We start from the raw sequence: 24,146 nt of genomic DNA on the forward strand, positions 1-24,146 counted from the left end.
AAGCAAGGTTGTATCGTGTGCATATCATGTTAATGAGACTACCTCCAATCTTGGTGCCACATTCTTCTTCAAATGATCCAGTTTCTCCAGTTACTTGCTTAGCATACAGATTGAATATGGTGAAAGAATACAACACTGGCACACACCTTTCTTAATTTTCAACCATTCAGTGTTCCCTTGTTCTGTTCAAATAACTACCTCTTGGTCTATGCACAGGTTCCTCATAAACACAACTCAGTGTTCTGGAATACTCCTCTGCAATGTTGTCATAGCATGTCAAGATCCACATAATTGAAAGCCTTTTCATAGTTAATAAAGAACTGGCAAACATCTTTCTGATATTCTCTGCTTTCAACCAGTATCCATCTGACATCAACAGTGATACCCTTCCTTTAATGTCCTTAACTGAATCAGGCTTGAACCTCTGACAGTTCCCTCTCAATGTACTGTTTCAGAGTGTTTTGAATTATCTTTAGCAAAATTTAACTTGCATTCAACATTAATGATATTATCCAAGGATTCCCATGTTCCATTGGGTCACCTCTCTTTGGAATAGGCACAAATATGGATCTCTTCCCATCAGTTGGTCAAGTAGCTGTCTTCCAAACTTCTTGGCTTAGATGAGTGAGTGTCTCCAGTGTCACATTAGCTTGTTGAAAGATTTCAATTTGTATTCCATCAATTCCCAGCGCCTTATTCTTTGCCAGTGCTTTTATTGCATCTTGGACTTTTTCCTTCAATATCATCTACTCTTGTTCATATACTAGCTCGTTTTGGTATAGTGGCTCTGTGTATTCCGTACATCTTCTTTTGATGTTTTTTGCTTGATTCAATATTTTATCTATAGAATCCTTTAATATTGCAAGTTCAGGTTTGAATTCTTTTCTTCTCTTCCCTTGGCTTGAGAAATGCTGAGCATGTTCTTCCCTTATGTTTTTCTAACTCCAGGTCTTTGAATATTTCATTATATTATTTGGCTCTGTCTTCTTGAGCTACCCTTTGAAATTTTCTATTCAGCTCCTTTACCTCCTCATTTCTTCCATTTGCTTTAGCATCTGTATGCTGGAGAACAAGTTTCAGAGTCTCTTCTAATATCCATCTTGGTCTTTTCCTTCTTTCTTGTCTTCTTAATGACCTTTTGCTTCCTTCCTATATGATATTCTTGATGTCACCCCACAACTTTTCTTATCTTTGGTCATTAGTGTCTAATGCATCAGATCTCTTCTTGAGATGATCTCTAAATTCAGGTGGGATATGTTTAAGGTCATATTTTGGTTCTTACAGATATTTTAAAAAATTTTCTTCAGCTTCAACCTGAACTTGCATATGAGCAACTGATGGTCTGTTCCACAGTCTGCCCCTGGCCCTGTTTAGACTGATGATATGGCGCATTTCCACCATCTATTTCCACAGATGTAGTCTATTTGATTTCTTGTATTCCATCTGGTGAGGTCCATGTGTATATTCATCTTTTATTTTGTTTAGAGAGGGTATTTGCAATGAAGAAATCATTGGTCTTGCAAAATATTATTATGCAATTTCCAGCATCAGTTCTATCACCAAGGCCATAGATTCCAACGATTGATCCTTCCTCTTTGTTTCCCACCTTTGCGTTCCAATCACCAGTAATTATCAATACATTTTAATTGCATGTTTGATTAATTTCATACTGAAGAAGCTGGTAGAATTCTTCAATTTAATCACCACTGGCTTTAGTGGTTGGTGTATAAATTTGAATAATAGTTGTATTAACTGGTCTTCTTTGTAGGCATATGGATATTATCCTATCACAGACAGCATTATACTACAAGATATGTCTTGAAATGTTCTTTTTGATGATGATTGCAACACCATTCCTCTTCAATCTGTTATTCCTGACATATTAAACCATATGACTGTCAAATTCAAAATAGCTAATACTAGTCCATTTCAACCCACTAATGCCTAGGATATCTATGTTTATGCATTCAATTTCATTTTTGACAACTTCAAATTTTCCTAGATTCATATTTCATACATTCCATGTTCTGATTATTAATGGATGTTTACAGCTATTTCTCCTCATTTTGAGTTGTGCCACATCAGCAAATGAAGGTTGTGAAAACTCTACTCCATTCACATCATCACGGTCTACTTGACTTTGAGGAGGCAACTCTTCCTCAGTCATATTTTGAATGCCTTTCAACTAGAGGAGCTCATTTTCTGGCACTATATCTGACAATATTCTGGTGCTCTTCACCATGTTTCAATATTCAATTTTCTGGTGCTATCTGACAGTGTTCCACTGCTATTATTCATAAGGTATTCACTCACTAAATATTCAGAAGTAGTCCATCTCTTCTTCTTCCTAGTCTTAGTCTAGAAGCTCATCTGAAACTTGTCTACCATGGGTAACCTTCCTGGTATTTAAAATACCAGTGACGTAGCTTCCAGAATCACAGCAACACATAAGCCACTACAGTGTGACAAACTGACAGATGAGTGGTGGACCCTCCACTTTACCTAGCATAATGTCCTTTTCCAGGGACTTGTCCTTCTTGACAATATGTCAGAAGTATAAGAGACGAAATCTGGCAATCTGGCTTCTAAGGAGCATTCTGGCTGTACTTCTTGCAACCCAGATTTGGTTCCTCTTCTTGCAGTCCATGGTACTTTTCAAATTCTCCTCTAACACCATAATTCAAATGTATCAATTATTCTATGGTCTTCCTTATTCACTATCCAAAGTAGGACAAAATTATAGGACTCTGTATTACACAAAAATATCAAAATGTGAAACTACTGTATCTTGACACGTGTCCATCTAGGTCTATACACTTCTGAAGGTAGTGTTTCCATCTCTCTAACCTTTCCTCAAAGAATTTTATGCTCTTTGAGTTACAGTGCATCAAAGCATCAGTTTTGGCATCCTGGAGGGTCACAAATCGTGTTCTTTTTAAATGTTCTTTGAGTTTTGAGAGCAAAGAGAAATCTGAGACAAGATCAAGATTATTGGGTGAATGGGGCGAGACTTCCCAATTACATTCTCATAGGACTGCCCTTTCTACCCTCAAAGAATAGAATGTACAGATGTATTGTCCTGATGGGAAGAATATTCGCTAGTAAAACTTTCTTGGCCATTTTTTTCACCAATCCAGTTTTCAATTTTCTTAAAACTTAATAATAAGCCATGATCAACCTGTGTTTATCAAGAAGGCCAAAACCTTCCCCCCAACACACACAAATAAAGCAGTCACTATAACTGAGGTGGTCTCTCTACCTTGAATTTAATCAGTCCAACAGATGCCCTGAGGAGCCACTGTTTTGATTGGACTCCCCCGCTTTTTGTTTGAAGGCACCCTAATGAGACTAAGACCAGTGTATTTCTGAAAGAACTTGCAGACATGTTTGTTTGGAAATCCATGTATGTTTGAACTAGAACTCTAGTAGTAATACTTTTTGACTTACCCTTGTACAACATTCTAACAGAAATGACACAGTCCACTCATTTAAAAATAGGAAGGTCAACATCAAGGGAGAAGAACAGGAGCAGAATGTGAGACCCCATCCAAAGAAGCAGTGACACCAGAGATGGAGGCAGAGATGAGGACATGGAGAAATAGAGCAGCTGAGACTCTAGACTCATGGAAAGAGAAAGGCTGTGTGCTGGAGGCCAGGAGGCAGGCTTGCAGAACATGCCCTTTGTTCATTTAAATTATTATATATTCCTGAATGTTTTTGTGTACATCAAAAAACAAAACAATAGAGGTAAATAGAGGTAATTATTCAATAGAGGTAAATACTCTTGAATAATGATGCATGGAAGGGATTGTAATCATTGCAATGAAACGAAATACAATAGGATGAGTGTAAAACCCATGTTCTCCTATGTAAACTATCACTTAATTCACAATAAAAACTTTTAAAAATATATATGGAGGTCAAGACCTAAGCAGATAACGTGAGTTGTCTGAGATGAGAGAAATGTAGCGAAGCCAAGATTAGAAATCAGTTTTCCTGATTCCTAGACCAGAATCCTGCTGTGATGAGAGATTCTGAGCTCCCTGTCTCTGGCGGGGTTCAAAGACTGTCTAGATGACCAAGTCTCATGCTACAATACAGTGTACTCCATATCTGATAGGAGACTGAAACAGGCACCTGGACCAATCTTAAAGTTGCCCCCGTCGCTTTAAGATGCATTGGTGCTAGAGTTTTGATACTAAGGAGATTGTATCTGTCCATGGTATCCACACTTTTTGTTTATTCACCTCTTAAAAGAATTTTTTAAAATTATGTGTCCTTTTAAACATTTGTTAGTTGACCTAAATGTTTTGATATATTATAAATATTAGCACTTCAAAGAAAAACTTTTCCACTGCTCTTTCAAATGCAGTCAGTGGATTATAAATACCACAGTGATTTGATATCAATTATTACCTATAAAAAACCTCATGCACAAACTCTTAAGTCAAATCTTATACTATTACTTTCCCTACTTGAAAGAATATTTTTATTCTACTTCTTACATAGAATTTTATCCTAATGTAACTTTAAGCTTGAAAGCTTTGATTAGCATCTCATACTTCTCAGAAATAAAAACATATAATCATATTGATATTTAATTTTTATTTCCTGGGACCCTATGATGGACCCCTGATCTGCAGTGGGTTAACTACTGGACTGCTTACTACAAGGTCAGCAGTTTGAACCTGCCAGCCTCTTGGGCTATGAGACTGCTCTTGTAGAGATTAACAGCCTAGGAAACCCTGTGGGGGCAGTTCTAATCTGCCCTTTAGGGTCATGATGAGTTGGGATTGATTTAACAGCAGTGGTAGGTGACCCTAAGACTTTGTTAATTTAAAAAAAACAAAAAACAAAAAACAAAAAAACTGGATGGACTTATTGCGGATATTAGTTTGCATTTTATCACTGAACAAACTACAAATAATTATTAAACACTAAGATAAAATGTTATTAGGTTGGTATCTCTTAATATGACAGATGAATAGGGCTTATGGGGCTTCTTAGAGAGTGACATTTTGAATGGTCCACTTGTTTGATGTTTCTGGTGTTTCCATAGCTGGGGAAAGGCACCTTAATAGATTCAGAGGATGAGTGACAGGTCCTTCTCATAAAGTTGGAGCAGGATGATCTTGACAGGAAAAGTAGGGAAAGAAAATGGGTAAAATCTGTCTTCAGGAAATTCAGTTTTTAGAAAAGCAACTGAAAGAAGATAATAATGTGGAAATTGATTTCTTGAAAACACTCCCTGCTGTCATATCATACCCTTTGGAAAGTTCCTGTGAACCCCAGAGGTAGCGGTCCTACCATCTTAACACTTTGTTAAAGTAGTATATACATGGAGGCATTATTTAAAAATTTGGCATGGAACACTTCAATAATAAGTTGCCAAGGAAAAGATCCTTCTTGAAGGATCCTGATGCTTTAGTTGCCATATGTTGTTGTTGTTAAGTGCCATTGAGTCAGCTCCGACTCACAGCAACCCTGTATAGGCTTTCCAAAGAGCAGCTGGTAAGTTTGAACCTCTAACCTTGTACTTTAAGCCAACCTTGTTGCCAAATGCTTATGCAGTATAAGAGGAGAGGAAATGACCAACGAAACAGTAATCATAATTTAGTACATGTATTAGCTGATCTTTAAGAATGCTTTCATCTAGGAGGATACATTCAATTTTTGAATAATGAAAAAAAAAAAAGAGTCCTTAATGTTAATAACACTGATGTCTACAAAATCCATGCTATCCTTTTCCACACTGGCATGCATCCATGATTACCAACCTCCGGATGTCAGGGAGCACCTTACCTTCTTTAGCATTCCTGTCATGCCCATGTACACATACATAACAATGGCTCACATATTCTTAAAATACTCACCTTTTGACAGTTTATATTTATTTTTAAATGGAACTTCATCATTACATAGGACTCCTAGTGTGACACTATAGGATGGACACCAGACTGCTAACCACAAGGTCAGCAGTTCAAAGCTATTAGCCACACCTGAAAAACCCTCTATAGGGTCGCTATGAGTCAGAAATGACCTGCTAGTACTTACCAACAATTGTCACTACATAAATGAGAGATTCATATTACTTGCCACCCATCCTACCATAGCAACAAAACCCCACTGCCTCAAGTCCATTCTGAGTCATAGCAAGCCTATAGGACAGAGTAGAACTGCGTGGTCACAATTCCAAGGCTGTAAATCCTTTCAGATGCAGAGTGCCACATCTTGCTCCCACAGAGCGGCTGGTGGGTTTGAACCACTAACCTTTAGGTTAACAGATGAGCAACTTAACCACTGTGCCACCAGGGCTCCTCTTAGCACCGATAAGCATTAATAACTTTACATTTTTAAAGTATGTCTGTCTATGTATCACTTAACTTTGTAAACCAACAAGGTCTACAGACCATTAAACACTGAACTGCATCATTTACTGAAGCCTTGGGATTGAGAGTTGTTAGGAGGAAGGCCTTTTGATGTGGGAGCCAAGATTTACCCACGAACCCAGCCTATCCTTGATTACGGGTATGCAATGTATTCCCAAAACCAGGCTTGAAATCCTAGGAAAATCAAGATAGACCAGGGCCCTGAGCCTATGGCTGACCAATTGTTGTGGTTCTCCAGGTTCAGGTCTATTTTGATGTCTCACAATGCTCGGTATTGTTAATAAAGTAAAGGAGACACGTAGAGCAAACCCATATGTACTTATAATCCAGTGCACATGTCAATATACCCACCATAGGACATGAATGTGGTCACCAGCTACGCTAAATGTTGCTTAAACATATGAATTATAATCATCTCTGCTTAAAAGAAGTAATTAATAAACTAATAATAATAAGTATTATTAAAGGAATCATCCCTTTTCTGACTCTTTCTACCAAGCAGTCACCTAACCCCTGCTCCCCCACCACAACTCAGCAGATTTTACCAGTAGAATATAAACAAAATACACCCATAAGTTCCTATTTACTAGCGCTCCCAATGCGGGGAGCATTTATTTTGACAAATTCTCTTATTTATGTTTTCTGTTTTTAAAGTAATGTATAATCAAGAGGCTTAATGATGTTGAATCTCTTTGAATCAGTAATTCTACTTCTAGGAATTTATTCCCAGGCTACAATCAGATCTATGCAGAGATTTCTGCTGAAATGCTGTTCGTGGCTGTTTTTCTTTCTAATAGCAAAATATGTCGCAACCTAGATGTCCAGCAATAAAAAACAGTACATTACAAAACAAAATCCTATTTTATAAAGAAAATTCAATGACAAGAGCATAGTTGCAAGCGTACGTTGAATGAAAAAAGAATTCTCTATAGCAATATAGCATTATCTGAATTTTATTATTGCAAATATAAATGCATTGAAAAGTACTGGAAGCTAACATATTGAAATATTTCTATGATAAGATTATGGGCAGCTTCTACTTTTATTTTTTGTTCTGTATTATTTGCCTAAACTTCTATGAGGAGCGATATTACCTCTGTAAGTGTAAGAAATACACAAGCACAAACCTTTATTTCTTTTTACTCAGAAATTCTACATGCAGAACTCTGTTGGGCTAATTACAACAAGGTTGGCAATTCAAACTCCATATGTCTATGTGTCTTTTCATAGTACCTGTGTATAGTTTCCAAGGAGCAGCTGGTGGGTTTGAACAACCAACCTTGAGGTTAGCAGTCCAGTGTTTATCACTCAGCATCACTCCAGAACCCCTAATCTTAGAGAAAAGCAAGAAGAAAAAAAAAAAAAAACATTCTTCTCAGGAGATTCCCTAGAGTACACGACTTGGTACTGAGAGAAACAGAGTTCTTCATTTTTAGCTTCAAGTTTTTTAAATAATTGTGACTTGAATCTGATAAAATGTATTGGAAAAAAAATTCTGTTGTCTCCCTTTCTACCTACATCCACAAAGTAAAAGACAAGACAAATAAAAAAAAACTCTGTGGAAATAGTAGGATCTATGGGCAGATATTGATATATAAACTACTTATATATAAATATGTATATATATGATAGATAGCATTATAACAACAAGAAGAGACGTATAAAACATTAAAAATCCAACAATTGAATAGTTACATCAACTATGCTTTGCCTTTAAGATACAATGGCAATTTTTGAAAGATGGTTTTGAAGCATTTAAAAAATAAACTGTAATGGCATGATGCTAATTCCTTACATGTCATTAAGTATAAAGCAGAATGCAACTATGTGTGGTCTCCGCTACATAAAAATAAAAATGTCTGGGATGAGAACACAAAATAAGCTACATGTTAACGGTTGTGATTTATACATGATGGAAAACAAAAAGTTTAAAGAAGAAAATAAAATTTCCATAACAGCTGTATATTACTTAAATAATTTGGGAGAGAAAGGCATCGATAATAAAATACATACTAGAATGTATCACTGAAAATATGGAACTCCTTTTAAAAAAAATAAGAGGAAAAGGAAAAGAAAACTTGCCTATAATTATAACACTAATCTAAAACAACCACTATTAGCATTCCATAGTCTGCCCTGTAGGTTGTATGTGAGTGTGTGCATGTGAGCATGTATGGATCTTGGCAGATACCACAACTCTGTTTATAGGGATGAGCGGCTGACCTCTTGGGTAAATGGCCATCCATTACCTGAGAGCTTCTACACAGGGTTATGTCTTGAGAAAACCTTTAGGTATTTGGAAAAGCCAAGGGTTCCTTTCAAACCTAGGGTGGATGAGTGCTTTAAGGTCTCTGAAGTAAAGGAAGAAGGAATTGAATTCAAGGTATGCTATAAATTCTGTCTGGGAACTATGCTAAAACAAGTTAGAGGAAGGTCTGGCATACCGACCAACTAACCCTCAGGCCAATTTCACTTTGTGTGAGAGGTCCAGAATTGTCTTTCTCATTGACTCCAAAATATATTCCCTCCCAAGAGGTGAGTAGCTGACACCACTTCAGACAAACATGTGTTGCCTCTGCAATTCCACTGACCTAAAATGAGCTTCCAACAGTGCAAGACTTTAAATCCAATGGGCGGGAGCCAGGAGTCCCAAAACTTCCCTTCAGATCCAAGTGCCAGCTTGACAACAGTTAGAAGAAACTTCTGGCAAATTTTCACTTTTTCAAGATGTGTCTGTGTCAGCAAAGACGGGACTTGATTTACTAAAGGAGAGCCCCTCCTGAGGGAGGACCGGGATAAGGGAAGGGCAGATGGCCAGGTGAGCAGCAGGCAGAGGCAGTGCAGCAGCTGCTAGACTGGGAAGAAACCAAGTCCGGCAACTCTGAGCTCCATCTGAATGAACGAATGAGCGCCTGCCTTCATGTCCTCTGAGGATTATTTCAGGACTCAGACCTGAAAGAGCATTTCAGGACATTCCCCAGACACCCAGGAATAGCTCTTGGCTACAGTCACAAGATTCGACACTCAAACTCATCCCTTTTCCTAACAGTACAATCCTTCTCTATATCCAATTTGGGAGTCTGGGTTGACGTAGAGAAAATGCTGATCCCATAATAATAATAATTCTTTAAAAATCTACCCTGTGGGATTTCCAAAGTAGAGGGATAATTCTCAACAGGAAAGGGAGGATCCAATCAATCATTCAATACTCAGTAAGCAACTGTGCTTGGTATTGTAGGGACAAGGAGCTGCCTAAGACATGGAGTGAGGAACACATGACCACTTTGAGAGGTGTCAAGCCTAACACAGACCCTTTGAGGGAAGGCTGGGCTGTATAGCTCTACTGTGCAACATGTTGGCTGGGAAAGTGAAGAAGGCTTGTTCTATCCTTGGCTGAGCTACAGACTCACTGCTGTGACTACGGAGTGTGATTTAGGGAGGGGGTCCCCCTGGGAATAATCCCAGCCCTCTGCAGGCTCTAACCCAGGGGCATTACAAAACCCTGAAGGCGATGTTTGTGTCAAAGTCTTATGCAATGAGAGGAAGATGTTGGGTCCCTCATACAAAGTAGTCTTGGTCTGAACATGGTGGATCTAAACTCAAAAAGAGGCAGTATGTGGGAACACAGTCCTAACGGCCTCAGAGAAATGTATTCCTTGCTCCTCTGAAATGCATGGCCCTCGCTGCCTGCTTGGCATCACCTTCTTAAGGTTTTTACCAAGTAGAGAGTGGGCTAGTGGGGGAAGGGATAGGAGAGAGAAAACTTGTAGTAATTCCAGTAACATACATGTCCCACTGTTGGATCCCTTTTGCCAAGAGTTCTGGAATTTTAGCTTTATGTCACTCCAGGGACAACTGGGGCTTTTTAAGGATGCTGGTGACCATGGGACTTTGATGCAGTCACTCTGCATCAAAACTCTTGGGAACATGTGGGATATGATGGCTGGGGGTAGCCAATGGGATAAGGGGAGCAAGGAGATGCTGCCACACTGCCAGACACACTCAGCTCATAAATTATGCCCAGAATGGCCGTATGAGCAAGAGCTTGTAGGGGCGACCATCAGGGACACTGAGCAGGACCTTTATGAGGACTGCTCAAGGAGGACGTATAGCCCATCACTTACTTGAGCACCCACATCATAACCAGGTGGAAACAGCATTGGCAAAGCCAACTCTGGAGGTCTTCAGAGTGTCCAAAAGAGGGAAGAGAAAGCGAGTGTCTGTGAACTGCAGTCTGACCAAGGTTTAATCTGCACTTGTTCTCTGACGGAGGCATTGCTGTTGCTGATAAAAAGTGAGGGAGGGGAGAGAAAGGAGCTGGCTATTATTGGACCTCTCAGAAGAGACAAAAGATCCTGTGCAGTGAGAGGTGGGTTTTCATCCAGAACTCGTCCTTTTACCCACTCCTTAACACGGAAGCTCTTATACTGCAAGAAGCAAATGATAGAGCTTGTAACCAAACAAAAAAAGGTCAATCCATCACTGCCCTTCCTTGCCACAATCCAAAGTGCCAGCAGATTACTGTCTCCTGCCTTGAGAAAAGAAGAGGAAGTTGAAGGGAAGCTCTTAGTTCTCTAGCTCAAAGGGGAAGTACAAGGAATAGGAGCACTGTGGAGACGGAAGAAACCACTCTTTTGTTTTGTAAGCATCCTTGTTTAGTTTTCCTGAGAAGAACAGTCCACGGCTTGCCAGCCTGATGGATGGACATAGGAGTATGTGACCAAGGGAAATGGCAAACAAATACAAAGGGCATTCAGTCAGGGACACGTGTGATGATCTGAGAGGAATTTAAGGAAGCTGGAAAAGATAAAGGAGCCCTGCTGGTGTCGTGGGTTAAGCACTGTATGGCTAACTCATAAAACCCAGAACAGCGGCTCCTCAGGAGAAAGATGTGTCTGTCTGTTTCCATAAAGATTTACAGCTTTGGAAACTCTGTCCTATAGGGCGACTATGAGTCAGAATCAACTCGATGGCAGTGGATTGAGAAAAGCTATCAGATACAGGTCCAGAGGTTTCAGAAGAGATCGTTTTAAAGGAAAACCAAGGAGTTGTCGATATTACTAGGCTTTAGCACCAAAGCTGTACAAGCCCTAGTGTGCTGTGTCAGACAAGTTAGGAAGCCAGGTCAGAACCCCAGTGTCCTTTAGGTTGTGGCGGCATAAGTGTCCACAGGTAAAGTGCCCAGGATGCCTGCTTATACAGAGCACAGGCCAATTTGGACACAGTCAGAAAAGACTGTCACAATATCACCTTCTCAGAGTCCATGCAGCCAACAAGGTAGCAGAAGCTCCGCAAGACAGTGGCTGACTTGCTTCATTGAATTAGGGAAAGGAGGATGGTATTAGGCAGCAGATCTTCTTATACCACTTGTGAAAGGACCCGAGTCCCACAGACCCAGTATGACAAGGGAGATAAAGCCAGCAGGGACATGAATGCCTTCATGTAGACCCTCCTGATCATGACAAACTGGCTGCCTCCCACAGCAGGTTCAAAATGCACTCAGATTTTCTAGCAACCATTTTCTCACCCACCCCATGGGATTTAATCATTCATGCCAAGTGAAGGTACAGAAAAAGGCTTTCTAAACCAACGTGAAGACAAAGCAAGGCATCCATCGGCTCTGGTGATTTTTATATACACCGAAAGCACTAACTTCCTAAGGATAATGGATAGACTTCTCCAAATCTTTCAGGAGATAAGAAAGTTATCTACTTGAAACCTTTATAGGCATAAGCCTGACAAGGCCCTTCAAAGACTCTAAAGATGAAGCCTACATGGCCAGCTATAGAATCAGGCTCTTCAAATTCATTAAAACAATGGGTCACTTAGCACCTATTCTGTGAGGGTACTGAGTTCCTAGGCACCTTGGGTGGGGTGAGGGATGGGAATAGGAGCGATGACTGATGGCTACAGAGATTAGATCAGCCCCTGACCTCAGACCTCAGCAAGTATAAGCAAAGATAGAACCTGTGTCCTCGAAGCTCAATGTAGTATCAGTTGAAAGTATAAAACGGTATCAGTGTTGAAAGAAGAAAGGGCTCACATCTGGTGCAGAGAAATCAGGAGCACTTCATTCTCAGTGGGTCTGGAAGGTAGGGGATGATTGACAGAGCCCAAGGTGCCTATTTAATTTATGACCTTGTTTCAAGGTCAAATCATCAGCCTGAGATTCTATTTCATCTGCCAAGTCAGGATGTATGTCTCCTTCCCATTCTCAGTTCCTTGGAAAAGCAGGTCTCAGTAAAAGTCACATACTGTTATTATCCCCAGGAGGAATGCCAAGAACAGAGCTAGTGATCCCCCACTCCCAGCTCTTAGCCAGAGCCCGAACATATAGACTGGGCAGGCTGCAGCCCAGTGCCAAACCCCACAATTCTGGTGGGAATCTGTTTAATTGGATGGCACTCACTTTGAGTGGGCCCAGAGAATACCAGTGATACAAATATCACACCAGTTCACTGCAGGGTTCTGCATCAAGAATGGGAGCCAAGGAGTGTCTGAGGTATAGCAGAACTAGATGAGAGAGGGAAGGGCCATCTCCAAGTCCTAATTCTGTTTCAAGGCCAAGCTCTTTCAGGACCTCCCTCTTCCAAGTCTTCTCAAATTCCATCAGTCAGATGTCATTAATACCATCCATACCTGGACCAACAGTGGCTTTAGTATCACTCTCCCCGACTGCCTTGGATTACAGTTGTTTATAGACATGCCACTTTCTCACCTTAGTCCTGCACCCTCTTTGTAGCTACTTGCAGGGCACATTGCACAAAACAAGCACCTTAAAACAAACAAACAAACAAAAAACCCAAGCACCTTATACATTTTGCTTGGTTAGCTATTTTCTCTCTTTCTCTTCATCAGGCAACCAGGAGACCTGCCTGAAATTGTCTGGAGACAAGAGTTCTTTGAAGTTCAAAGCAAGATATTTTGGAACTGGTCAGTAGCTCCCACCCAAGTAGTGGGGACAGATTTCTTGAGGGGCTGTGAGAACTGCAAGGGACCACAGTCTAGCACCACAAGGAACAGTTGAAAGGTCCTCTCTTCAGGCAACACTGAGTCATCTCAGGAGCCCAAAAGTGGTTTTATTTTCCTCCAGTCATTCAATTCCAGGTTAGTCTTGCTCCCTTGTAACCTGTGCTAACTCTCAAGATCCAACAGGATGGCCTGAAGAATCCCAAGAGGCAAAGGAAACTGTCCTGTAGGGTCTGACCCTTTATCCTGAGGCAGGTTTAAAAAGAGAATATGAAAAGCACACATAAGACATACCGATGACTGTATTTGGAAAGGTTCTGTGATGGAAATCTAAAACCCAGAACTGAAAGAAAACCTCACCTGAAACCACAAAGATTCAGTCTGACTCAATGACTTGGAAACTGGTCTCCAAAAACACCCCAGTTGGTGGGTCAGGAAACTTTTATGCCTTCCACCAGGCTGTGGGACCTGCCATTATCTTTCTTAGACCTACTCTGGGCATTGAGGGTATTAAATAATCCAACAAAGAGGTACTTCTTTACCCCTACATTCCCCTCAAGCTAACTGAATACTCATTTCCAACAAACTAAAGAAATCCATCTGTACTGACACAAAACAAAGGGGCCTTCTTGAACCTCCCAAGTGTCTGCGGGTGAATCTGCCTTCCCTGCCAAGTTATGTTACCCCACCTGAGTTTTTATCCCTGTTCTCTTAGATTACTCCCCCACCATCACATCTCATGCCACCCACCAGGCTATTTATTTTTTTACAAAACAAATGTGCTAAGGAATGCCTACGAAGAGGTATAAACCTATGACACACCAAAAGAGCAAGACTTTGGAGTTGTCTACTCTGCCAAAAGAACCAATAGATCTGTTTTGGAAGAAGTGCAGCCAGAGTGTTCCTTGGAGGCCAGAATGGCTAAGCTTCGTCTCTCCTACTTTGGACATGTAGTCCGGAGGAAACAATTGTTGGAGAAGGATGTCATGCTGGGTAGGGTGGAGGGTCAGAGAAAAAGAGGAAGACCTCCAACGAGATGGATCGGCCAGGTGGCATCATTGATGGACTCGGGGGTGGCAGCGGTGGTGAGGTTGGCCCAGGATCGAGCATTGTTTCGTTCTGCTGTGCATGGGGTCGCTATGAGTCGGTTCCGACTCGATGGCACCTGACAACAACAACAACAACACTCAGCCTGAGCCTATATTTTCATCTAGGTAATGGGGCAAGATTTCCCACCTCAGTGCTAATGTGTCATGAGATAATAACACAGTGGGTAGTCAAGTAATGCCTGTTGAATGGACCCATAGAACCACCATTAATCTTCATAGGAGCCAGTCACCCTACACAATCTCCCTATTAAGACACCACCCTCTCCCAAATTTAATAATAACCTAGAAACTCTCCTAGCAAATCCAAACAGTTCCTGGAACCAAAGGGACCTTACGTTTCTCTACATTCCAGAGCAGGTCTGGAAAGATAGCATGGAGTGGTAGAAGGAATACTGAGATAAAAATCTGAAGGTGCTACTTAATTCATGTTGTTGTTGTTAGTACAGTCAAGTGGGTTTGAACCACTGACCTTTCAGTTAGCATCTAGTGCTCATCCTACAGTGCCACACCAGGATTCCTAATGCATTCATAGGAAGCTTTTTTTTGGGATCAATATGCATTTTGGACCCACAGGACAGGACAGGATAAGCTCCAAAACAAGATTCCAGCAACAGCATACTAACAGCCTAGAGATAACTCCCCTGCTGGAGGCACATGTCATCAACTTTAAGTAGTCTGAACATTAACTCCTAATAAGTTGGTCAATTGTTAACACAAAGAAGAAAGCAGCATTGGAGACAACCATTTTCCTAACAGACCACCCAAGGCTAGCTGGGGAAGTTCTGATCTAAACTACCTGCATAAATCATTTCCTTATTTGCTGTTCATGGCAGCCAGGATGCCTCAATAATAACAAAAGCTAATGGCTGTTGAACACTTACTGTGTCCCAGGAATTATGAATGCCTTGAACTCATCATCTTAACACACTGAAGCTTCACTGCCACCCTATGAGGTACAGACTGTCACCACAACCCTATGAGGTACGGATTATTGTTGTCCTCATTTTATAGATGAGGAAATTGAGGTTTGCTTGCAACCGGGGGACTTTTCTGAGTTCACAAAGTCCTTGCAAATGTCACAGGACTCTTGCTTTCTCCAACGCCAGCAGAAGCCACCGTTCTCTAAAGAGCCAGCAGCAACTCAGAACTGAACTCACCTGATAAGAAAGACCATCCTTTCGGGGGTTGAGTCCAATCTCCTCCATGGATTGGGTGTTCATCATCACTTCAGTCATCTCGGCTGATCTCAGATAGTCAGGGCTGCCGAGAAACACAAGCCAAAAGTCAACAACACATTCTAACTCTTGGTACGTCCATTGTTGTTAGATCAGGGGACTGTCTGGAGACAGGATGAGAGGTGTTCAAAACAGAACTCGCAGAAAAACAAGTTCACACCCTGAGGAAGCGCCTTATAAGCCCAGAGCACAAGGGTTTTCAACCTCAGCCAATAAAGCCCATTGTCTGAAAACCTCCACTCCCTCTTCTCCTTTACATCACAGACTAGAACCCATTGCATCTGTTTCTAGAAGCAAAGAGCAACTCTGGATTTCCTTTACAAATGGCAGAACTAGAAAAAAACAAAACAAAAAATAAGCAGTAGCTGAATTCATCTGTCTAAATTAAAACCAATTCAACCAGGTCTCCTTTTACCCCTCCAGGGAGAAAGAATTTTAAAAATAAAAGCTTCACATGAGTTGAGTTTTATCCAAAGATGAACACTGCATATTATTATTATATAGTAACAATAAGAGGTCATCCTCAGGGAAACAAAGTCCAGTCATACTGTCCTACATGTTTCTCTGTCTCGCTAGTATTTTTTTGTTGCAAAAATGTCCCATTTAAAGCCCCAAGGGGTCAGCTTCTCTGCAAGCTTCACATCTGCCAACCAACTCCTCTTCTCTAAGGCCAGTCACAGCAGCTGCAAGTTCACAGCTTGAAAAATATCCACTGGACGAAAAGCCTTAAGGATACTGGGACTCTGATTGCAAAGGAAATTTCCAGAGGGGTGAAACTGGCCCACCAATGGCTGACATGTGAAAGTGCTTTGTACTCTGTAAGTAGGATACAAGCGTTCCATTATCCTCCCACATCCTTACACAAGCCAGGGGCACGAATTGGGTCCTATACACATTATGCCAAATACTACACACCAAAGTCTATATATCATCTACACAACAGCCAGTATTTTCTCACCATTATAACTTCACACATGAAGAAAAAAAACAGAGCCGGGCTTTAGAGCGAATACAGCTAAAGAATTAGGGGTACCAGACTCTTCTTCATTTTATGAGCAGAAATGGCTCTGGGTTTGGAAAGGAAAGCGATGAATTCTAGCCTAGGTTCTGCCACTAATAACTGTAATCTTAAAAAAAGTCATAGAACCTCTTAAAGTTACAGGTGTCCTGCTTGTCTGTTACTAGGATGCTGGCGATGACCACCTCACAGTTATTGCATGAAAATTAATATTTGCTGGTGGTGATGGGAAGTTTAGTAAGTGTGAATCAAGAATAAAATAATGCTAAACCTTAGCGGCACTGCAGGATCGGCACTGGACTGCTGACCACAAGGTTGGTGGCTTAAACCCACTAAGCACTCCTTGGAAACCCTATGCAGGGTCGCTATGACTCAAAATTGACTCAGTGGCACTTAACAACAACAATAAACCTTAATTTCTCAGAGGATAATATAGGTGATGGATTGAGTATCTACCTGGGTAGATTTTGCGTGACCAGGCGCACAGATGCCTCCAGCTGTCTTCAAAACCTCAACCGTAAGGCATCCATCCAGCTGTTCACACCATGGGGCATGGGAACAAGGTGTGTTCAGACAAAAAGGGGTTCATAAAGCCTCAGCGGTTGGGAGATTTTACTTAGTTCTAAGAATTCAGTTTCCTCTTTAAACATCGCAGGGTTGGGATGGGGGAGGAGGTAGAAGGAAGATGCTGGGCTGCTGGGCAACTTAAGGGTCAAGAACGGGGACTTCCAAAGGAAGTTATGTCTCCGGTCATGGAAAAGCAACTTCCAAAGAAATGGGCCAGAAGAGCCACGACCGGGTTCTCGCCACGCGCACTCTTCTCACTTAAGGCTGAGGCGCGGGCCCAAAAAGTTCAGGCAAGAAGTACTGAACTTTCCGGTTCTTGGCCTGAACAGGACTATGCAGAAGCTAGAACCTGCTACCCCCTCAGAACCGGGGCCGGTCGGGGCTAGGTTGCCTTTATCAAGCAGCGCGCTCGGGGGCCACCAGCGCTCGTCCCCGGGTCGCTCCTTCTGGTCCTAAGCACAGGGACCTCGCACTGCGTCCAGAGCGCACCCACAGCGCTTCACTCCCGACTCGGATTCCCCGCAGGGTACCAACCCTGGCGCCTGGCGCCGGACCCGGGCTCCATCCAGCTGGGCACTGAGAAGGCGACTCCTCTTCAGGACCCCATCAAAGACGCCTCGATTATTTTAGAACTATAGATAGGGAAGGGGTCGAAAGAGTGCAGCGTCTCTGCCGCTAGTGGTTTTCTGCGTGATATCGTTTTTTCCCCACCCCCAGGAGCTCTGCAAACCGCGCTGCTGCACTAGCTCCACCGGCCTGTACGTCGAGACTTGCATGCAAACAAAAAGAAAAAGGGGAGGGGCTGGGGACAGCAAGAGCTCATAGCGCACCAGGGCGCGCGACTCTGGCAACGCTCCGCATCAGGGGACTTATTAGGGGGCTTCAGGCGTGAACCCTGTGGTTCTCCGTCCATCCTCCCACCCTACATCGACACTCTCTAGCCATAGCTTGGGTGAGAGCTCCGAGTTCACTTCCTTTGTCTGGATGCTTGCGACACACCTCCCCCCACCCCCACCTTTGCAACCTTGACGAAGACTTCAGCACCGGATCAGGCGTTGGGTTAGCGTTGGGCGTAGGCGCCGCTTACTGCGCTAGCACCCTGAGCCGGCACGAGTAGGCTCCCCGGTTGGGCAGCCACGGCCGCGAGATGGACGCCCGCCGAGGTCGCAGGATACTCACCAGTGAATGGGGAAATATACAGACATGAAGTCCTAGGGGAGGCTGACCCACGCCCTTGTGATTTAAAAACGGTCACCGCGTCCCGAGCAAGGATGACACGGGCGCAGACAGACGCACGGCAGGCAAGGAGGGAGGCAGGCGGCCGAGTGCGAGCACTGGGCGTTCGCCGGTCCGCCTTCCCAAGACAACCGCACAGCCAACGGCGTCAGTAGATCACACGGAGATCACCAGCCTCCACCCACCGAGCTCCGGGCCCCACAAAGAGCCGAGGTAGCCGTATTTATAGGGGCGGAGGCGTGGCTTGGCTCCGGGAAGCCCCGCCTTCTCTCGCCCACTCCTGGAATAACGTCACCAAAATCATGAATGGCTTCAGCGCTCGCTGCCCGTGCGGACTACAGCTCGGGGGCGCGCTCGGCGCGGTTCCCTAGAGGACTGTGGTTTGCTGCAACTCTTTGCCCGGCCCCGTCTCCACGATTCTCATACGCGCAAACACGCGCGTGCACACACGCAAGACACATACGCGCGCAAAAGAGCTGGAGTTCAATGTCAACGCCGCTTCCCGCTCACAAACACGCCGGCGTCCGCGCATCCCCTTCTGAGCGCCCTCTGGGGACTCCAGATCGGTGGAGCGGGCCTTGAGGACGCTGAGACTCGCTGTGGACGTGACTTCTCGCCGACTCCCTCTGTGCCCCCGGAGGGCGTCATTCCTCAACCCCGACCGAGCCCTGGCGTCAGCGCCCTTCGAACCCTAACACCCAAACCACACCTTGGGACCCTTCTTTAGCGCTCAGCCCCAAACCTAGACCTCTCTCTTTGCAACCATCGTCCGTGTCATCTCGGGCAAGCGCCACAAAAGCTGTTGTTGTTGTGTGCTGTGAGTCGGTTCCGACTCATAGAGATCCTGTATAGGGATCATGTATAGGTTTCGGAGGAGTGTCTGGTGGGGTTTAGCCGCTGACCTTGTGGTTAGCAGTCCAGTGCTTATCCTACAGCGCCGCTCCAGGACTAGAGCACCGCTGGAAAAAAAAAAAAGAAGAAGAAGAAGCTATGAGAAAGGTGGGAGAAAACGTGGAACTGGGAGGAATGAGCGCACGCGGGAGTAGAGTGGCTTTCACCGGGTTAGTTTGCAGCGGTGAGATCTGTGCAGGCTTCATTTGTGCGAGAAAGGATATGGTATATAGTCCTAGGGTTTTTCCGCAGGACACGCACGTACACGCCTGGCGGTGTGAGAGATTGCGGGTGGGCAGAGCGCAAGCACAACCCAAACCTGTTCCAAGGAGTCGATTTATGAGAGAAGAAACAACAGAGCTGACCTGACCATTCAGCAGAACCTTTTCCACACTGCCCAGAAATTGTAGCCATGGGAGTCTTTCTGGGCAGTCAAGCTTCCCAGTCTCCAGAGCCTGGAATGTAGCCTGTGACTCGGTACCCAGCGCTGCCCCTCAGTGGCTGGAGCGCGTCGTTTCACGCCTGTACTTCATTCTCCTGCAAAATGACTTTATAACCCGGATCTATGTGTGGATGGAGTCCTGGCGTGGCACTATGGGTTAATGTGCCAGGCTGCAAAGCCGTTTGAAATGCAAGGTCGGTGGTTCAAGCTCACCAGCTGCTCCTTGGAAACCGTATATAGAGTCGCTATGGGTCGGAAACGACTAGACGGCACTTAACAACAACATGTGTGGATAGGAATGCGGGAATGGACGGGGACAATTAAAAACCAAACAAAATTAATCTTTTGTAAAGGCTCTAAGGAATAAAGGCATCGAAAATGGGAAACCTATAAACGGATGATGAGATTAATGGTGAGGGTTAGCCATGCCAGGGTCATATGGAGGTTGATTCTTAAAACTCGTCATTCTCATCCTCAAACCAGCCCAAATACAAATAATCTATACGAATTTATAAAAATAATTAAATTTAAAACAACTTTCTTGTTTTTAATTATTTATACAAACAGCCTAAGTAAAAACGTTTTTTTGTTGTTGTGAAGTGCGGTAGGGTCAATTATGACACATAGCTACCCTGTATAGGGGTTCCGAGGAGTGGCTGGTGAGCTTGAACTGTCGATCTTGCAATTTGTACTGACTTTACAGTCCAGCACATTAACCACCAGCACTCTTCATTTTGCTTGGTAAGTACCTTGGAGTCGATTAGGACTCATAGGGACCTTGCGTGGGGTTTTCAGGGAGCGGCTGGTGAGTTTGAAACTCCGACCTTTTTGTGGTTTATCCCATCTAGTGCTTTATCCCACATGGCCACACCAGGACTCTACATCTTATAAATCAGCTTCAAAATAAGTTCTAGAGCTGCCCCTTTGTACCAGATCAGCATTCTTAAACTCCTTCTATAGGTAAATTATGGATCCTCCCCACCTACACCCCCACCCCACCCCCCACCCCACCCCCAGTACCCACAAGAGAAACTTGAAATGAATTTGTGCTGCCTAGCTCCACCTCCATTTGGTTCCTCTGGTGGTGGTGTTTTGTCAGAGGACAATGCTAACAGGAGATGTTCTTAATGTGAGGTTAACAGTAGGGGCTGTTTGTACTTTCTGCATGTTGTCATTAAGTGCTATCCAGTCAGTTCCTACTCATAGCAACCCTGTATAGGTTTTCCGAGGAGTGGCTGGTGGGTTTGACCTGTCGACCTTGTGGTTCATAGTCCAGTGCTATCCTACAGTGCAATACTAGGAGTCCATCTTCTGTATAGGGTTAGAAAATGTTTCAAAGTCACCAGCTGAATATGACATATTGCTATATATGCAGCCAAAATGGAAGTCAAAGCTGGGAGATCAGGTTTCAGGCTGGGGTCTTACTGAAAATTTAGAGCTAAGGTCCTGGATAAGCAGGATCATTTCTTCCCAGAGTAGCAAAGGGAAAGGATAAATAACTCTCTCAAGTTTTGTATTCCAACAGCCACATTTTCCATATTTGTCACTATTGCCTTGTGAAACGTTCAAAATTCTCCAAAAGCTAACTCAACAACCTCCCTACTCTTAATACACACTCTTTTTTGGAGACATAGGGCTTCCACTAGAAAGTATCTGGTGTCTGGGGAAAAACTTCCCTAGATTGTGGAACACTGAAGTAATCACTTGATGTTTACTCTTTAGTAGAGTACAATAGTGGTTTTGTGGCAGAAGCCTCACTTTCCATATGGAAGATCCAGGTTTGATTCTCAGTCAAAGCACCTCAAATGCAGGCACTGCTTGTCTGTCAGTGAACACTTGTGTATTGTATGATGCTGAACAGGTTTCAGTGGAGTTTCCAGACTAAGACTAGGAAGAAAGTCCTGGCAATCTATGTGCATGAAGTCCCCATGAGTCAGGAAGCTGACTTTACAGTAGCTTTGGTAGACTTTTCATTAATGGCCATTGTGACTTAACATCGTCTCTGAGGATAAATTGGAGTGGAAATCAAGTCTCTCCTAAGGTGATTCATTCACTCATTTGAAAAAATAAAGAGACATGGTGCTGAACTTTGATACAACTCTAACAAGTAAATTATTTGCATGCCATTTCTAATTAATAATATATTATTCTTTGAAAAACTATTGCAATTTTTCAAAGCATTTTCACAATTTGCAGTCTCCAGTTTAAGATATGCAGACTGAGTCTGAAATAAAACTAGGGGAGTTGCTGCAGATTATACAGCTAATAAGAGGCTCAAACTCAAGAGTTTGAAAATACACCTTTCCACTCTGTAGTAGAATGTTCCTCTGTGCTACACTGCTTTGAGTCACTACATTTTTCTTCCTTTCTCTAGAGACATGGTTTATTTCCATGTGCAGACTGACCATTTCTTACCAGTGCCCTATGAAATAGGTCTCTACCTGCTGCCTTTGAATAAATGAAGAAATAGAAATACAAGCGAATGAAGTTACTTAGAGCCCCAGAACCTTAGAGCTGAAAGAGACCTTCTAAATCACCTAGTCCAGTCTCCTCGTTTTACAGGTGAAAAGACACTTAAGAGATTAAGTGGTGTGTTCATGCTCGCCAAGCTATTAGTGGTATAGATGGAGCTTGAATGCAGGCCTGCAGTCACTGGTTAAATGTTCTTTCCACTTCAACATTATGCCTTGCACCACATTTGCCAAGAAGTCAGTAGCAAACATCAAACGTAAGAGCTGACTAGTAACCACCTCAGTCTATCACCAGCTATTATTAAGCTTCTAATAGACGCCTAGGAGTCCTGGTGTGGCACTGTGGGTTAATCCACAGACTGCAAAGCTGTTTGAACGGCAAGGTCAGGAGTTCAAGCTCACCAGCTGCTCCTTGGAAACTCCATACAGGGTCGCTATGGGTTGGAACCGAGTCGATGGCACTTGACAGCAACAATACAGCCCTGGTAGGTAGCATAGTGCACTGTGAATTGGGCTGCAAACCACAGTTTGAATCTAGCAGAAAGACAAGGCTTTCTGCTCCCATGGAGATTTAAAGCCTTGGAAACCCTATGTTGTTGTTGCTGTTCAGTGCCATCGAGTAGGTTCTGCCTCATCGCTATGAGTAGAAATGGACTCCATGGCACACCACCACCACCACCATCACTGTATACAAAGCTCCATAGTTAACATTCAGTCAGAGCCTCCTTTCTCTCACCTTTGTCCCCAGGAATTAGAGGGCTGAGTTACAATTCTGCTTCCATTAAAAATCCGGAATCTTATGGTGTACTTAGAATTGTCTTGCTTCCTAGCATTGCTGCTGCAGCATGCTATGGAGTAGATTCTGATTCATAGCGACCCTGTTTCTGAGATTGTAAATCTTTGCAGGAGCAGAAAGCCCCATCTTTCTGCCTGGGAGTAGCTGGTGGATTAGAACTGTAGACCTTGTGGTTAGCCCAGTGAATAACCCATGACGTTATCAGGGCTCCTTTTTATATACATTTAATTTCCCAGCTCCTTCTCTCTCCCACTTAAAACATTAAAAAAATTAAAAGGTAATGAATTTAAGATCTTGTTAGAGTTCATCACAGCCACAAACATGCCATGGCATATAGGATATGTATGTAAATATTCATCCAGTTTAAAAAAAAATAGGGGTCTCCATCTATATGCATATTCATTTGCCAACATTTTCTCACACTGTATCTCCCCTTTGGCTTGCAAAATGCAAAACAACAATGTAACAGTGTTGCATTTAATCTGCCTGGTTTATGGTGAAGTTGGTACTTTGGTAAGCATTAAAAACAAAACAGCAATTGCCCTTGAGTTGATTCTAATTTATGATAACCTGATTTATGCAGAGGAGAGCTGTGTTCCATAGGATTTCCATGGCCTTTCTTCTAAGGTGCCTAGGGGTTTGAATTGCCAACAGTTCAGCTGGTAGTGGAGGACTCCTTGGTTAACTGTAGAGAACTTCAGTGAAGTAGCTGTTTGACCTTATGCAAGAAACAAAGGTAAGGGAAAGAGCAGCTTTGTTGAGGTCCAGTCATATCTGTTAGATTTATTACCCACATGCTACATGCCCACATGAAGCACTGAGAAGTTATGTAACTTGGCCACAGTCTTATGGTTCTTAAATGGCTGAACCAAAAATTGATTTTGAGGCTTGCTGGCATGAAAGCCTATGTTTTCCCCACAATATTACATTTACCATAACTTTTATGATTTTGCTTGTTTTAATAGCTCAACTATAAACTGAATATAAAAGTGCTGATTCTAATAGTAAGGATCAGGAATCCTG

The 24,146-nt window shown here is 42.9% G+C and overlaps 1 protein-coding gene across 1 annotated transcript in view; it reads right to left on the reverse strand.

The window, feature by feature from the left end:
• The window catches only part of LBH (limb bud and heart development), a 30,849-nt gene extending 12,176 nt beyond the window's left edge, over positions 1 to 18,673 (reverse strand). The window contains exons 1-2 of the mRNA XM_006835165.1: positions 18,467 to 18,673; positions 15,625 to 15,727 (exon numbers count right to left, since the gene is read on the reverse strand). Coding sequence (XP_006835228.1) covers positions 15,625 to 15,727; positions 18,467 to 18,492 — 129 coding nt within the window. The 5' untranslated portion in view covers positions 18,493 to 18,673. The remainder of the gene's footprint in view (positions 1 to 15,624; positions 15,728 to 18,466) is intronic.
• Positions 18,674 to 24,146: the final 5,473 nt, after the last annotated feature.

This window comes from Chrysochloris asiatica, unplaced genomic scaffold, assembly GCF_000296735.1.
Source record: "Chrysochloris asiatica unplaced genomic scaffold, ChrAsi1.0 scaffold00016, whole genome shotgun sequence".
In the NCBI taxonomy this organism is placed as follows: domain Eukaryota; kingdom Metazoa; phylum Chordata; class Mammalia; order Afrosoricida; family Chrysochloridae; genus Chrysochloris; species Chrysochloris asiatica.